Below are 18,793 nucleotides of genomic sequence, written 5' to 3' on the forward strand. Positions count from 1 at the left end.
CAGACTGCCAAATTGGATTAAAATGAACAAAAACTAAGAGTGACATAAGTGAAAAAGGCAAAGTAAAGAACTCTGAATTCTGCTTCTCCATAAAAGCACTGAAAAAAAAAATGAGCAACAACTATCAAAATCAACTTATTTTTGGAACTCTGAAATTAACCTAAGGCTTGAGGTGACCTGGGAACGCTTATTCAAAGTATCAGATTATTCCTAATGAGAATACTGAATTCTGTGCTGTTTTATCATCCCACACTCCCAATCTCAGCAAGAGCTATAAAACAGCACCCACCCCCCCAACCCCCGCCATTCCCAATACCTGAGGGTACAGAACAGATCTCACTCATGGAGAATTGTAATCTTTGTTCTGACTTGTTTGGTGGCTCCTTGGAAGACTGGCCTTGTACATATTTCACCTAACTTGAAAAGGCCCTAGTGATAAAACTGTCTCTGGGGTGCCAGGACGGGGGGGCATTTACTGAAAACATTTATAAACTAATATCTTAGATTGCTGCTATCTCCAGCAAATAAACTAATGAAAAGCTTGGGAGGAAAGGCTAGGTAAAGAGATGTCCCTAAGGGTGCTGGAAAGGTTCAATAAAGAAAAGCCAAAAGATGGGGCACCTGGGTGGCTCAGTCGGTTAAGCATCCGACTTTGGCTCAGGTCATGATCTCGCAGTCTGTGAGTTCAAGCCCGCGTCAAGCTCTGTGCTGACAGCTCAGAGCCTGGAGCCTGCTTGAGATTCTGTGTCTCCCTCTCTCTCTGCCCCTTCCCCGCTCATGCTTTGTCTGTCAAAAATAAATAAACATTAAAATAAATAAATAAATAAATAAATAAATAAATAAATAAATAAATGAGAAAACCCAAAAGAATATTTCATGACATACGAAAATTATATTGAATTCAAATTTCAGTGCTCACAAATAAAGCTTTACTAGAACACAGTCACACTCACCACTTATGAATTGACTGGCTTTGCTCAACAATGGCAGGGTTGAATTGTGATAAGAGATCATATGTAATATTTTAACTGATTCTTACTGCTGCTCCATACACTGTAAATCACAGTGATAGTGTTTTAACCTGAAAGCATTTGGAGTGCCACGCATACTCCATACCATGACACTTTATTACCAATGCATAGGTCAAAGGAAGATAAAATGGACTTCAAATGTCATGCTTTGAAAGCATCGTGAAATGTGAATTATTTTGTTATTGAATTAAATGGCAAAGCATTTTGCTAATTATGCAATAACACCATAGCCAAAAACAAAAACAAAAAGCTTAGGAAAGATCTGAGAAGGCCCTGAGCTTAAGGCTCTTCACAAATTGAAAGTGAAAGCCAAGGCACAGTTTAAAACTGCCCAGCTAAGGGCTAATGCTATGTCCCAACACATACAGAGAGAGCCCCATGACCAAGAATGGAAAACATTTTGGCTCCAAACATTTTATAAAATGTATGCCCAATCATTTGGTGACCACTAAACTAAGAGAACAAAGACTTCTTTGGCTACGTATAACAAAGAACACAGACTTTACAGAATCTGGTCAAGAAGTTACAAGAAAAACAACACAAGCACCTGGCTGGTTCAATCGGCAGAGCATGCAACCCTTGATCTTAGGGTTGTTTGAGCCCCATGTTGCGTGTAGAGATTACTTAAAACAAAATCTTAGAAAAAAGAAAAAAACAACACATACTAAAAGCAGCAACAACAAATTCTGGGAAAGGAGAGAACCTGATTTCCAGATTTACCGTATTATAATAGTTAACATGTCCAGTTTTCAACAAAAAAAATTACAGGGCATGCAAAACATAAGAATATATAACCCACATACAGGAGGAAAAAAATCAAAGGAAGCTATGCCTGAAGAAGCCCAGATGTTGGGCTTCCTAGACTTTATGTATGTTCAACAAGGAAATTATGTCTGAAGAACTAAAGTATACTAAGAACAATGTCTCATTAAATAGAGAATTATCAATAAAGAGGCAGAGATTATAAAATGGAACCAAACATATACTTTGAAGGTGGGAAGTACAATAAATGGAATAAAAAATTCACAACATTGAATTAAGGGCTCAACAGTGGATGTGGACAGAAGAAAGAATTAGCTAATTTGAAGGTATCAGGTCAATTAAGATTACACTCTATGAGAAACAGAAAGTAAAAAGAAAGAAGAAAAATGAACACAGACTCAGAGGCCTGTGAGACACCCACATGTCTACCAGAATACACATAAGAGGAGTCCCAGTAGGAGAGAAGAGGAGAGAAAGGGAGTAGAATGAATACTTAAAAACATAAATGCCAAAGACTTCTCTACTTTGATGAAAACAAAGAACCCCAAATAAGATAAATTTAAGAGATCCACAACCAGAAACAGCAGAATCAAACTGTCAAAGATAAAAAAACAAAGAGATGATCTTGAAAATAGGAGAGAAATGACTTGTCATGCACAAAGGGTCCTCAATAAGATTAACAGCCAAATCAGAAACCATGGACACCTGCTTTAGTCTGCTTGTCCTGCTAGAACAAAACTAGAGTGGTCAGCTAAAATAACAGAAATGTTATTACTCATCATTTCTGGAGACTGGGAAGTCCAAGATCAAAATGCTAGCTGACTGTGTCAGAATAAGGGGATGGGAGCAGAGATAAGAGCAAAGTTGGTATACTACTGAAATTAAGTTGACATCCAATATGAACTTGGTAATTACAAATTATGATGGTAATGGTATTACTCAGGATAACCATTAAGAGTATAACTCAAAATATAGAGTATAAGAAATAAAAGAATGAAAATGGCAAAACAAAATAAATCTATGGAATACTAAATAAAGGACACTAATGGAGGACTTAAAAGATCGAAAACAAATACCAAAATTGCAAAAGAACTTCTTATTGTCAATTACACTTTAAATGTGAATGGGTTAAACTCTCCAATTAAAAGACAAAGATTAGCAGCAGAATGTATTAAAACACATGATTCAACTATATACTGTCTGCAATTTAGATTCAGACGTATATATGTATTTAATATACATATATACATATATATTATATATAATAAACATATATGTATATTATATATATATAATATATATGTATTCAAATGTATATACATTTAAAGTAAAACACAGGTAAGTTTTAGGGCACCTGGGTGGCTCAGTCACTTAAGCACCTGACTTTGGCTCAGGTCATGATAGTCTGTGGGTTTGAGCCCTGCATTGGGTTCTATGCTGCAGCTCAGAGCCTGCTTCAGATTCTATGTTTCCCTCTCTTTCTACCCCTCCCCAGCTTGTGTTCTCTCTCCCTCTTTCCAAAATAAATGAACAGTAAAAACAACAAACAAAAAACAGGGAAGTTTAGCACATAAACCGTACTCACAAGAAAGCTGAAGTGATATACTAATTAGAATTAGATAATGATCTAATATCAGACAAAATAGACTTTAGGAACCAAACTGTTACATGAGAGACAAAGAAAAACAGTATCAAGAACATATAACAATTATAAACAAATGTATGTAGAAAGAGACAATTCAACTATAATAGTTGGGTACTTCAATACTCCACTTCCAAGACTGGATAGAACTAGTCAAAAATCATCAAATTAGTTCTAGGAAAAAATCATCAAACAGAAGACTCAATACTATATACTAATTAGACCTAGCTAGCATACATGTACAGAACACTCTACCCAACACCGTATTCTTCTCAATTCACATGGAATATTTTTCAGGATAGACAAGATACTAGGCCATAAAAAAGCCTCAAATTTTTTTTTTTTTAATTTTTTTCAACATTTATTTATTTTTGGGACAGAGAGAGACAGAGCATGAACGGGGGAGGGGCAGAGAGAGAGGGAGACACAGAATCGGAAACAGGCTCCAGGCTCTGAGCCATCAGCCCAGAGCCTGACGCGGGGCTCGAACTCCCGGACCGGGAGATCGTGACCTGGCTGAAGTCGGACGCTTAACCGACTGCGCCACCCAGGCGCCCCAAAAAGCCTCAAATTTTAAAAGACAGAAACCAAAGTATGCTTTCTGACCACAGTAAAATGAAAATGGAAATTAATAAAAGAAGGAAATTTGGATGATTCACAATTATGTGGAAGTTAAAAAAACACATTCCTAAATAACACATTGAAATAAGAAATCACAAGAAAAAATTTTAAATTCCCTAAGAACAAAAACAACACAACATAACAAAATTTGTGGGATTTAGCAAAATTGTGTTCAGAGGGAAACTTATAGCTGTAAATGGTTACCTTAAAGAAACATATCAAGATGTGGCTGGGTGTCTCAGTTGGTTAAGCATCCCACTCTTGATTTTGGCTCAGGTCATGATCCTGTAGTTTGTGGGTTTGGGAGCCTGCCTGGGATTCTTTCTCTCCCTGTCTTATACCCCTCCCCTGCTCAATCTCACATGCTCTCTCTCAAAACAAACAAACTTAAGAAAAAAAAATAAAATATATATATTTAAAGAAATCAAGTCAATAATCTAACCTTATACCTTAAGAAACTAGAAAAAGAAGGGGCACCTGGGTGGCTCAGTCAGTTGAATTCCCAACTCTTGATTTTGGCTCAGGTCATGATCACAGGATCATGGGCATGAGCCCCATGTCTGGCTCTGCACTTAGCATGGTGCCTGCTTAAGATTCTCTCTCTCTCTCTTCCCCTGCTCCCCTCCCCTGCTCACACACTCTCTCTCTAAAATTAAAAAAAAAAAAAAAAAAAAAAAAAAAAAAAACCTAGAAAAAGAAGAGCAAATTAACCTAAAGTAAACAGAAGGAAGGGAATAATAAAGATTAGAGTGGAGATAAATAAAATAAAGAATAGGAAAAATGGAGAAGAGCAGCAAAACCAAGTTAATTTTCTGAAAAGATCAACAAAATTTATAAACCTTTAGCTAGACATAATAAGAGAACAAAAGTTAAATTACTAAAATCAGGAGTCAAAGAGGGCATACATTACTATAACCTCAGTAATAAATCTAGGAATAAAAAAGATTATAAAGGAATAGTAGCAACAATCATATGGCAACAGATTAAGTGACCTAGAAAACCTGCAAAATTCCTAGAAACAACAATCCAACTGATGGAAGAATAAGCAAAAAATCCGAATAAATGAATAGTAAGTAATAATAAAGAGTTAGTAATCAAAAGAACTTCCAACAAAGCGAAGGCCAGGACCAGATGGCTTCACTAGTGAATTCTGCCAAATGTTTAAAAAGAATTAACACCAAGCTTCTATCAATTCTTCCAAAAAAAAAAAACAAACAAAAACAAAAAACCCCAGAAAAAGTGAACATGCCTCTAAGTATTCTATGACACCAGTGTTACTTTGATATCAAAACCATCACAAAACATCACAACAAAAGAAACCTAATATAGTTGCAAAAACTGTCAGTAAAATACTAGCAAACCAAATTCAGTAGATCATTAAAAAAATCATTCACCACGATCAAGTGGGATTTATCCCTGGGATGCAAAAACAATTCAACATACACAAATCAATCAAAGTGATGTATCACATTAACAGAAAGAAAAGAATCATATTTAGAAATTTTTTTTTTCAACGTGTATTTATTTTTGGGACAGAGAGAGACAGAGCATGAACGGGGGAGGGGCAGAGAGAGAGGGAGACACAGAATCGGAAACAGGCACCAGGCTCTGAGCCATCAGCCCAGAGCCTGACGCGGGGCTTGAACTAACGGACCGCGAGATCGTGACCTGGCTGAAGTCGGACGCTTAACCGACTGCACCACCCAGGCACCCCAAGAATCATATTTTAATACACGCAGAAAAAGAATCTGACAAAATTCAACATCCCTTCATGATAAAAAAAAAAAAAAAAAAAAACTCCTAACAAGTTGAATTAGACATAGAAGGAACGTATCTCAACATAATAAAGACCATACGTGATAAACCACAGCTAACATCATACTCAATGATAAAAGGCTTAAGATGTCCTCTAAGATCAAGAATAAGACAAGGGTACCCACTTTTACCACTCCTATTCAACACAGTAATTGAAGTCCTACCCAGAGCAATCAGGCAAGAAAAAGAAATAAAAGGTATCAGAATTGGAAAGGAAGAAGTAGAATGTCTCTATTCGTACATGACATGATTCTATATATAGAAAGTTGTAAAGATGCAACCAAATTCAAACAAAAATCTGTTTAATCAACAAATTCAGTAAAGTTGCAAGATATAAAATTAACATGTAAATATCAGTAGCATTTCTATATGCTAGCAACAAATTTTCTGACAAAGAAATAGATCCCATTTACAAGAGCCTCAAAAACAACCAAATAGGATAAATGTATATAAGAAGGCCAAAGATTTCTACTCTGAAAACTGCAAGACAGTGATGAAAGAAAACAAAGAAGATACAAATAAATTGAAAGGTAATCACTATTTGTGCCCTGGAAGTATTAATATTGTTGAAACATCAATACCACCAAAATCTGTGTATAGATTCAACACAATCCTCATCAAGATACCAATGGCATTTTTTTACAGATGTAGAAAACAACATACCTAAAATTTATAGGGAACCACAAAGACCCTGAATAGCCAAAGAAATCCTGAGAAAGGAGAACAAGTATAAAGCTATAGGCATTAAAAGAGCATGGCACTGCATAAAATGAGACAGAACTGAGAACCCAGAAATAAACCCAAGACTATACAGTCAACTAATATCTGACAAGGGAGCCCCGAATATTCAATTGAGAAAGACAGACTACAAAAATGGCACTAGGGTTACTGGATATTCACATGTATAAGGAATAAACGTTACACCACTCACAAAAATTAACTCAAAATAAGTTAAAGGCTTAAATGTAAAACCTGAAACTATGCAACTCCTAAAGAAAACAGGAATAAAGCCTCTTAACATGGGTCTTGGTAACGATTTTTTGGATATGACACCTAAAGCACAGGCAACGAAATAAAAAATAAACAAGTGGGACTACATCAAACTAAAAAGCTTCAGCACAGGAAAATAAACCATCAACAAAATGAAAAGTGTACCTAATGGGAGAAAATATTTGCAACTGATCTATGTAATAAGGGGTTAATATCTGAATTGTAATTCATACAATTACATACAATTTAACAGCAGAAGAAAAATCAGTGCAATTAAAAAGTGGGCAGAGGACCTGAATAGACATTTCTTCAAAGATGATATATTGAGGTGCCTGGGTGGCTCAGTGGGTTGAGCATCCGACTTCAGCTCAGGTCATGATCTCACAGTTTGTGGGTTCGGGCCCTGTGTCGGGCTCTGTGCTGACAGCTTGCTCAGAGCCTGGAGCCTGCTTCGGATTCTGTGTTTCCTTCTCTCTCTGCCCCTCCCCTGCTCACACTCTGTTTCTGTCTCTCAAAAATAAATAAATGTAAAAAAAATTTTAAAAAAATTCAAAGATGATATATGAAAGACCAACAGGTGCATGAAAAGATGCTCAACATCACTAGTCATTAAAGAAATGCAAATTAAAATAGCAACGAGGCATCACCTCAAATCTGTTAGAATGGCCATCATCAAAAAGAGATAGAGGCACTTGGGTGGCTCAGATGGTTGAGCTCCTACTCTTGATTTCGGCTCAGGTCATGATCTCACAGTCATGGGATTGAGCCCCACGGAGCCTGCTTGGTATTCTCTCTCTCTCTCTGCCCCTCTCTCACACGTGCGCTCTCCCTCTCTCTCAAAATAAACTTAAAAAAAAAAAAAAAGGAAATAAATGCTGGCATGGATGTGGAGAAAAGGGAACCCTTATGCACTGTTGATGGGATTTTAAATTGTTACAGCCCCTATGGAAAACAGTATGGAAGATCCTCAAAAACAAATTAAAAATAGAATTACCATATGATCCATCATTTCTACTTGGGAATTTATCCCCCCAAAATGAAATTACCTATTTGAAAAGATATCTGTACCTCTATGTTCATAGTAGCGTTTACAATAGCCAAGACATGGAAACAACCTAAGTACTGATCCAATAGAAGATGAATAAGGCAGTGTGTGTGTGTGTGTGTGTGTGTGTGTGTACACATACACAATGAAATATTATTCAGGTATAAAAAAAAGGAAATTCTGCCATTTGCAACAACATAGACTCTGAAGGCATTATGCTAAGTGAAATAAAAGTACTGTATGATTTCACTTATATGTAGAATCTTAAAAAACAAACAAAAAAAAGGCATAAGACTTGTGGCTACCAGAGGCAGAAGGTAGGAGGAAGGGGAATTGAAGGAAGATGGTCAAAATGTATAAACTTCTAGTTATAAAATAAATAAGTACAGCTGAAAAACACAAATTTAAACTGTGTGGATCCACTTATGCATGGATTTCTCTTGAGAAAATACAGTGTGAATTTATTTTCCTTATGATTTTTTTTTAGTAATACTTTCTTTTCTGTAATTTACTTTATAGGAGAATACAGTATATAAGACCTATAACATACAAAATAATGTATTGATTATTTACGTTATCATTAAGGCTTCCAGTCAACAGGTTATTAGAAGTTTTTGGAATGTCAAAAGTTTTATGTGGATTTTCAACTGCATAGGGATTAGCATCCCTTGTTGTTTAAGGGTGAACTATATTAGGGATGTAATGTACAACATGAAGACTATAGCTAAACTTGATGTATCATATATAGAAAAGTTGGTAAGAGAGTAAACCCTAAGAGTTCTCATCACAAGGAAAAAAATACTTTTCTTTTTTTCTTCTCTTTCCTTTTTACTGCATCTATATTAGAAGATGGATTATCAGCTGAACCGACTGTAGTAATCACTTCACAGTATATGCAAATCAAACCACCATGCTGTAGACCTTAAACTTACACAGTGATGTTATGTCAATTCTTCCTCAATAAAACCAGAGAAAAAGAAAAAAGAAAACTAAAGACTAGCGTCTCTTATGATATAAAATTCCTCAACAAAATAATGGCAAGCTGAATTCAGCAGCCTATTAAAAGGATTACACAACATGACCAAGTGAGATTTATCCCAAAATACAAGGTTAATTCACCATACAAAATCAATTGAGGGAAGATACCACATTAACAGAATGAAGGGGGAAGAAACCAACATGATGATCTCAACAGACACAGAAAAAAGCATCTGACAAATTCCAACACCCTTTCATGATAAAAACACTCCACAAACTAGTTGCTGGAAGGAAACATTCTCAACTTGATTAGGAGCATTTATGGAAAGCCCACAGTTAACGTCACAGTTAGTGGTGAAAGCCTAGCAGCTTTCCTCCTACAATCAGGAACAAGACAAAGATATCCGCTTTTGTCACTTCTTCTCATCATTGTACTGTAAGTTCTGGCCAGGAAAACAAAGCAAGATTAAGAAATAAAAGGTGTCCAGGGCGCCCGGGTGGCACAGTCAGTTAAGCATCTGACTTCAGCTTGGGTCATGATCTTGTGGTTGGGGGTTCGAGCCCCGTATCAGGCTCTGTGCTGACAGCTCAGAGCCTGGAGCCTGCTTCGGATTCTGTGTCTCCCTCTCCTTCTGCCCCTCCCCTGATCACACTCTGACTCTGTCTTGCAATAGTAAATAAACGTTAAAAAAATATATACATAAAAAAAATAAAAGGTGTCAAAATTGTAAAGAAAAAACTAAAACTATGCACAGATAGTTTATTTATATATGACATGGTCATATATAGAAAAATCTTAGGGGTGAGGAAGAGGGGAAAATGGGTGATGGGCATTGTAAGGGCACTTGTTGGGATGAGCACTGCGTGTTATATGTAAGCAATGGATCACAGGAATCTACCCCCAAAACCAAAAGCATACAGTACACACTGTATGTTAGCCAACTGGACCATAAATTCTATTAAAAAAATAATAATAAAATTATTTTTATTGATCACAAACTGAATTAATATTTTGGTTTTATTGGATTAAATTATTAACATTTATTTTTCCTCACTTTCACTTTTTAAAAAGAAAAGAAAAAAGAAAAACCCTAAATAGGGGAACCTGGGTGGCTAAGTTAGTTGAGTGTCCAACTCTTGATTTCGGTTCAGGTCATGACCCCATGATCATGGGATGGAGCCCCCTATCAGGCTCCCTGCTGTGTGTGGAGCCTACTTAAGATTCTCTCTTTCCCCCTCTGCCCTCTTGTCCACTCACCTACTCGCTAAAAGAAAAAAAAAGAAAAAAGAAAAACCCTAAATAATCTACAAAAAAACTAGTAGATAGAACCAATAAATGAGTTTAGCAAAGCTATAGTATATAAGATCAAATGTCAGTTGCACTCCTATACACTAGCAATGAACAATCTGAAAATGAAATTAAGAATTCCAATAGCATTAAAAAGAATAAAATACTTAAAGAATAAATCTAACCAAAGAAGTACAAGACTTGCACAATGAAAATTACAAAACACTGTTGGAAAAAAAAAAAAAGGATCTAAATAAATGGAAAGACAACACTTGTCTGTGGATTGGAAGATACAATGCTGTCAAAATGGCAAACTACTCCCCAAACTACTCTACAGACTCCATGAAATCCCTATCAAAAACCCAACTGGCTCCTTTGCAGAAATTTATAAGCTGATCCTAAAATATGTATGAAAATTGAAGAAACTAAGAATTCTCAAAATCATCTTAAAAAAGAACAGAGGACTCACAGTTACTTATTTCAAAACTTTTCACAAAGCTATAGTAACGAAGACATCGTGATACTGGCACAAAGACCAACGGGTCTACATGTAGACTGATGAAAGAGAATTGAGAATTCAAAAATAAACTCATACATTTATGTTTAACTGATTCTCATCAAGGATGAAAATGGAGAAAAAAGAGTCAACAAATGGTGCTGGGACAACTGGAAATTTACATGGAAAAGAATGGATTTGAACTCCTACCTCACCATGTGTAAAGGTTAACTTTTTAGGATCAAAGACTAAATGTAAAGGCTAAAAGATATAAAACTCTTAGAAACAAATAGGTGAAAATCTGTGTAATTTTGGACTGGACAAGAGTTTAGATATGACACCAAAGCACAAGCAATCAAAGAAAACTAAACTGGACTTCTTCAAAATTAAAAACTTATGCATCAAAGAACATCATCAAGAAAGTAAAAAGACAATCCACATAATGGGAGAAAATGCTTGCACATTATATATATAACCAGAGACTAATATTCAGAAAACACTCTTAAAACTAAATAAAGGGGACCCTGGGTGTCTCAGTTGTGAGTGTCCAACTTCGTCTCAGGTCATGATTTCATGGTTCGTGACTTTGAGCCCCACATCAGGCTCGCTGCTGTCAGTGCACAGCATGCTTTGGATCCTCTGTCCCCCTCTCTCTTTGCCCCTCTCCACTTGTGCTCTCTCTCTCTCAAAAATAAACAAACAAAACCCTCAACAATAAAAAGACAAACCCAGCTTAAAAATGGGCAAAGAATTTGAATAGATATTTCTTCAAAGAAGATATACAAGTGTCAAATAAGCACATGAAAAGATGCTCAACATCATTACTCATTAGAAAATGCAAATCAAAACCATAAGAAACCACTTCACACCCAGTAATTGTTAATTTTTTTTAATGGATAATTACAAGAGTTAGCAAGGTTGTGAAGCAACTGGATCCCTCTCATACATTGCTGTCAGTAATGTAAAATAGTACAGCTACTTTGAAGAACAATTTGACAGTTCCTCAAAAAGAATTACATAGAATTACATATGACCCAGCAAGTCCATTCCTAGATACTCAAAAGAACTGTAAACAGGTATTTAAACAAATATTTGCACATGACTGTTGATAGTTATACTATAAACAATATCCAAAAATGTGGAAATAATCCAAATGTCCATCAACTAATCAATGGGTAAACAAAATGTGGTATATATCCATACAATGGAATATTATTCATCCATAAAAAGGAATAAAGTACTGATACATGTTACAATGTGGATGGGCCTCAAAAACATGACAAGTGAAAGATGTCAGACACAAACGATCCCATTCTGTATGACTCCACTTCTAGGAAATATCCTGAGTAGGTAAAGCCATAGCGACAGAAAGCAGATTAGTGTTTGTCAAGGGCTGGGAATAAGAGTAAATAGAAAGTGACTACTTAATGGGTACAGGGTTTCCTTCCAGGGTGATACAAGTGTTCTGGAACTACATAGAGGTAATGGTTACACCACATTGTAAATGTATTAAATGTCACTATATTGGGCACTTTAAAATGGTTAATTTTATGTTGTGTGAAGTTACCTCAATAAGAAAAAAAAGAAGTGAAAGCAGACGTTCACACAAAAACTTGTACACAATTGTTTACAGTGCTATTATTCATAATAGCAAAAAAGTAGAAACAACCTAAATGTTCACTAGTTGATGGATAAACAAAACTGGTATACCCAAACAATGAAGTATTAGTCATAAAAAAATGAAGTACTGTCACATACTCAGTATGGATAAACCTTGAAAATATTATGCTAAGGGAAAGAAGCGAAACACACAAAGGACACATATTATATGATTCCATTTATATAAAATGTCTAGAACAGGCAAATTCACTGAGACAGAAACTAGATTAGTGCTTGGCAGGGGACAGAAAGTGGAGAATTGGGATTAACTGGTAATAAATATAAGATTTGTTTTGGGAATAACAAAAATATTCTGGAATTAGACAGTGATGATGACTGCACAACACAGTGAAAATGCTAAAAATCTACTGCAGTGTACGTTATTACAATGATGAATTTTATATGATGCAAAATACAGAAGTAAAAATCAAAGACTTATCACCTGTTTACAAGTATATGTTAAATATAAGGACACAATCAGTTAAAAGTAAAAGGACAGAAAAGGATGTAACATGCTACAAATTCTTTCATTAATCAAAAGAAAATAAGAGTTGCTATGTTAATATCAAAGTAGACTATAAAACCAAAAGAAAAAGAAAAAAACAAACAAAAAAACCCAAGAGTTATTTCAAAGATAAAGGGGATCATTTTATAATGATAAAGAGGTCAATGCATCAAGAAAATATAATCAATCCTAAATGTTTATATTCCTAATAACAGCACTTTAAAATACATGCTGCAAAAATTAATAAATTGCAAAAAGGGGCACCTGGGTGGCTCAGTCAGTTGAGGGTCCTTGATTTCAGCTCAGGTCATGATCCCAGGGTTATGGGATCAAGCCAAGCATCAAGCTGTGTGCTGACCATGGAGCCTGCTTAGGATTCTCTCTGTCTCTCTTTCTCTCCCTGCCTCTCTTCCCCTGTTAATGCTCTCTCTCTCTAAAAAAAATTTTTAAATTAAAAACAAAAACAAAAACGCAATACCTATCAAATTAACCAGGATTCTTCACAGAGCTAGAACAAAAATCCTAAAATTTATATGGAACCAGAAAAGACACCGATAAGCCAAAGCAATCTTGAAAAAGAAAACCAAAGCAGAAGGCATCACAATCCTGGACTTCAAGATGTATTACAAAGCTGTAATCATCAAGACAGTATGGTACTGGCACAAAAACAGACACTCACATCAATGGAACAGAATAGAGAACCCAGAAATGGACCCACAAACCTATGGCCAACTAATCTTGACAAAGCAGGAAAGACTATCCAATGCAATAAAGACAGTCTCTTCAGCAAGTGGTGCTGGGAAAAATGGATAGCGATATGCAGAGAAATGAACTTGGACCACTTTCTTACACCATACACAAAAATAAACTCAAAATCGATGAAAGACCTAAATGTAAGACAGAAAGCTATCAGAATCCTTGAGGAGAAAGGCAAAAATCTCTTTGATCTTGGCCGCAGCAACTTCTTAACATCTCCAGAGGCAAGGAGAACAAAAGCAAAAATGAACTACTGGGACCTCACCAAAATAAAAAGCCTTCTGCACAGTGAAGGAAACAATCAGCAAAACTAAAAGGCAACCAACAGAATAGGAGAAGATACTTGCAAACGACATATCAGATAAAGAGTTAGTATCCAAAATCTATAAAGAACTTATCAAACTCAACACCCAAAAAACAAATAATCCAGTGAAGAAATGGGCAAAAGACATGAATAGATACTTCTCCAAAGAAGACATCCAGATGGCCAACTGACACATGAAAAAATGCTCAACATCACTCATTATCAGGGAAATACAAATCAAAACCACAATGAGATACCACCTCACACCTGTCAGAATGGCTAACATTAACAACTCAGGCACAACAGATGTTGGCAAGGATATGGAGAAAGAGGATCTCTCTTGCACTGCTGGTGGGAATGCAAACTGATGCAGCCACTCTGGAAAACACGATGGAGGTTCCTCAAAAAATTACAAATAGAACTACCCTACAACCCAGCAATTGCACTGCTAGGTATTTATCCAAGGGATACAGTTATACTGTTTTGAGTGGGCACATGCCCACCCCAATGTTTATAGCAGCACTATCAACAATAACCAAAGTATGGAAAGAGCCCAAATGTCCATCAATGGATGAATGGATAAAGAAGCTGTGGTCTATATACACAATGGAGTATTACTCAGCAATCAAAAAGAATGAAATCTGGCCATTTGCAACTATGTGGATGGAACTAGAAGGTATTATGCTAAGTGAAATTAGTCAAAGGAAGACAAATATCATATGACTTCACTCAGATGAGGACTTTAAGACACAGAACAGATGAACACAAGGGAAGGGAAGCAAAAGTAATATAAACACAGGGAGGGGGACAAAATATAAGAGACTCTGAAATATGGAGAACAAACAGAAGGTTACTGGAGGGGTTGCAGGAGGGTGGATGGGCTAAATGGGTAAGGAGCATTAAGGAATCTACTCCTGAAATCATTGTTGCACTATATGCTAACTAACTTGGATGTAAATTTTAAAATGTAAAATAAAATACAAGAGAAAAGAAAGAAAAAAATTTAAAAATACTGCAAAGAAACAAACCTACAACTATTCTTGGACATTTCAACATCCTTCTCTCAATAATTTATACAGCAAGCAGACAGAGTATCATTAAGGATACAGAAGACTCAAACAGCACTATGAACCAACTTGACCTGAATGACATTTATAAAATACTCCCAACAAGAAACTGAATAAGCATTCTTTTCATGTGCACAAAGAAAATTTACAAAGGTGGACCATATTCTGGGTTATAAAACAAATGTCAACAAACTTAAAGAATCCTTATTTTTTATTTTTAATATAAACCAGTATTAATCAGGGAGGGGGTGCTGAGGGAGACTGGCCTCTAAGAAGGGAGCATTTAGAAATGGTGGAGATGGAATTTGGCTGTCACAATGACTTTGGGGGTCTGCTGAGGATAGTCCAACATGATAACATGATGTCCTAATCAAAAGACAAATAATGTCCCCACGTCTCCCTACAGTGTCCATTGAAAAACAATATTCTAAACCAATTAGGAAATTCAGAAAGTAGCAGAATTACATGTGAAAATTACACTAGGTCTCAGCTGTCCAGCCACTCTACTCTCACCTCTACATAAAACAGAAATATAATGTGAGGAAAATGAATAAACAATTGTCAAGTGCTTATACCACTAGGAATAAAGGTATAGGTAATTCATGAAACTATTAACTGTTTAAAAATAAGCATACACAGGGGTGCCTGGGTGGCTCAGTCGGTTAAGCGTCCAACTTCGGCTCAGGTCATGATCTCGCAGTTTGTGGGTTCGAGCCCCGCGTCGGGCTCTGTGCTGCTAGCTCAGAGCCGGAGCCTGCTTTAGACTCTGTCTTCCTCTCTCTCTGCCCTTCCCATGCTCATGTTCTGTCTCTGTCTCTCAATAATAAATAAATGTTAAAAAAATTTTAAAAATAAAAAAATAAGCATTCACAAAACTAAGTTATCAACACACTAATAAAGTTAGAATAAATGTTCAAGAATGCAAAGAAAAAACTACATCTTTTTGAACAAATGTTATAAAAATAAATCTCTTCCCTACTTCTTTAATATAGACAAATTTTCTTTCCCACGTAAACCAGGAATCATAGGTAAGTATAGACTAATGTACCTCTCAATAGATAGTAACAGTTTCATTATATTAAGGACCTCACCTTATGAGCTGCAAAACTGCGTTCATTTTTTTCTAGTGCTCTTTTTGCATACTCTAGGGCTTCATAGACCAAGAGCTTTTTCTCCTCTTCTGAGGTTCCACTAAGCTGAGCTATATCACGTGATGCCCGTGCCAAACGCCACAGTAACTCTGCGTCTTCACTAATTTGAAATAAATATAAAATAACCAGTTTAGCTCAAATGTAAAAATTGTTAAAGGTCACAGCACTAATGAATACATAATGATGGTCTTACAGGTCAGTGAAGATTTAGCAGTGTCAAAAGTCATTATTCACAATGCTATATTCTTTCACACAAAAACTTTATTTGCTAAAATTTCCTACAAAATACTACACATAAATATTAAACTTTCTTATGATATCTAAAATATTAACTTCCTTAGAAAAGACCTTTGTATTTTAATTCTCCAAACGCACTACAAATTCAACATGTAACTTAAGGCTTTGGCACTTCAGACAACTCACTATCTGGTTCAGATAGTCCCATAAAATAAATAAGTTTTATAGACAGGATCATGCTTTAAAAAACAAAACTGCTATATCCGTAGACCAAAATACAGTACCTGGCACACAATAGGCATACGATAAATATGTGTTAATAAATGACTGAATGTAACAAAATCTCAAGATAAATCCTGTTTGCGTGTGTCATCCATTCCATGATGCATGAAATATTTCAAGTAAGGGCACTGGACCCCTTGAAGAACTTCCATTTGAAAATATTTTTATAAACTAAGAAATGGTTAATAAATGAAATAGTAACCATAATTAAGAGTTAGAAATATTTTTTAAAACATTAGACTTTTTATCCTTTTTATTAAATGTCTGCCCTTAAGCCCATTATATATTTCTTAACAAAAAATGGTATTCACCTGGGGGGCCTGTGTGGCTCAGTCAGTTGAGCATCCTGCTCTTGATTTCAGCTAAGGTCATGATCTCACGGTTACGGGATCAAGCCCCGCATGGGGCTCTGCACTGACAGCAGAGCCTGCTTGGGATTCTCTTTTTCCCTCTCTTTCTGCTCCTCCCCTGCTCACGTTCTCTCTCACTTACTCTCTCAAAAAAAATAAATAAACTTAAAAAAATGGTAGTCACATAAAATTTTGAAACTAAAGGTAGCAACTGTATATCTATAATTAAATATGGGGTAACTATCTTACAGCTTGCTTTTCAAGTAATTACTGAAATGACTATAAAATACCAAACCAGCCCCTACAAGTAACTAAGGGGAACATGGAGAGGAAAAAATGGATCCTATAGACATTTGGGAAGTAAAATTGATGGGTTGTGGTGGAAAACTGGTCTTGGGAATCTAAGAAAGGTAGCTGAAAATGACTCAGTATCTTTAGCTTAGAAGATTAAGTAGATATGTGGTCTGGCAATGCCATTTTACCCTTATTTAACCTATTTAATAGGGTAGAATCTCCTTCCACTTGAATCCTTCCCAAAACTGACTACATAGTGATACTCTGGACTAAACATGTAATCTAATACTTAAAATGGAAAAAGGAGGCATTTTTAGTTTCTCTAAAAAACTGCTTCTAAATTGATACACAGGGGCACCTGGGTGGCTTAGTCATTAAGCATCTGACTTCAGCTCAGGTCATGATCTCACGGTTCATGAGTTCAAGCCCCGCAATGGGCTCTGTGCTGACAACTCAGAGCCTGAAGCCTGCTTCGAATTCTACATCTCCCACTCACTCTGTACCTCCCCTGCTTGCACTCTCTTTCCCTCTCAAAAATAAACATTAAAAAAAAAAATTTGAAGTGATACACAGATACTATTCAATGGTGGCATATGATTATCCTAATTCATTTATATCCTATGCCAGTAAGAAATTAACTTAAAAAGATGAGAAATATACAACATAGATATGAGATAACCATATATACAACAACTACCTCATATGATCCAAAGCAAAATAACAAATGTAAAAAAAATACTTCAACATTCTACTAGAATAACTATGGAGAATCACCTTTATTAAATCATTGAGATACATGTAGCACTTGTGAATCATTTACTGAAACATTATACTATAAATTAAACACTAAGAAACATTATTTTGCAGTAAAATTTTTTTAAAAAATTATAAAAATTTCAAGCACCAAGAACCATCTTAATTGTTAAATAACAAAAACTTGGAGGAAACTGCAAACCCAAGCCTATCATATATTGCCTACCTTTCCTTGTATTGAGTCAGCAACTGATAAAGCTTTTCTGTTTCTCCACTCTCATATAGGTAGTCTGCTTGTTCAAGAATTTCTTCAACTCTGAACACTAAAAATGAAAAAGACACAATAAAGTAGGTCTTCCCAAGCCAGACGACAATAATGCTAAGAAACATAAACACTTTCATATATAAGAAAAAGAAATTAGATATAGACATCACCTATAAAGAAGTATCAGAAATTCTGAAGAACCTATATTTAAGTGTAGCAGAAAGAAGTAAATGAAGCTATCGCAGTAAGTGTTTACTGAAACCGGAGAAAAGAAAAACATAGAAAACTTATTGTGGAACTGACTAAATATATTTTTTAAAATGCAATTTCCTGCAAGAAAGTTATGGTACCCTTACCCCCACACACACAAATTCTCTGTTGTCGTTGCTAAATACCATCCATTGTTGAAAATGATGATGTAATATCCACTTCCAGTACTGAAAATTATTAATTTGAATGGACTGCACACTGTTTCACTAGACTCTATGATCTAACTTATACA

The 18,793-nt window shown here is 35.6% G+C and overlaps 1 protein-coding gene across 7 annotated transcripts in view; it reads right to left on the bottom strand.

The window, feature by feature from the left end:
• The window catches only part of RMDN1 (regulator of microtubule dynamics 1), a 55,617-nt gene that overhangs the window by 10,909 nt on the left and 25,915 nt on the right, over positions 1-18,793 (bottom strand). For all 7 annotated transcript variants that reach the window (XM_023248457.2, XM_023248456.2, XM_019822852.3 and 4 more), the window contains exons 3-4: positions 18,253-18,349; positions 16,051-16,210 (exon numbers count right to left, since the gene is read on the bottom strand). In XM_023248457.2, the coding sequence (XP_023104225.1) occupies positions 16,051-16,210; positions 18,253-18,349 (257 nt within the window). The remainder of the gene's footprint in view (positions 1-16,050; positions 16,211-18,252; positions 18,350-18,793) is intronic.

Source organism: Felis catus, chromosome F2 (genome assembly GCF_018350175.1).
Source record: "Felis catus isolate Fca126 chromosome F2, F.catus_Fca126_mat1.0, whole genome shotgun sequence".
Lineage (NCBI taxonomy): Eukaryota > Metazoa > Chordata > Mammalia > Carnivora > Felidae > Felis > Felis catus.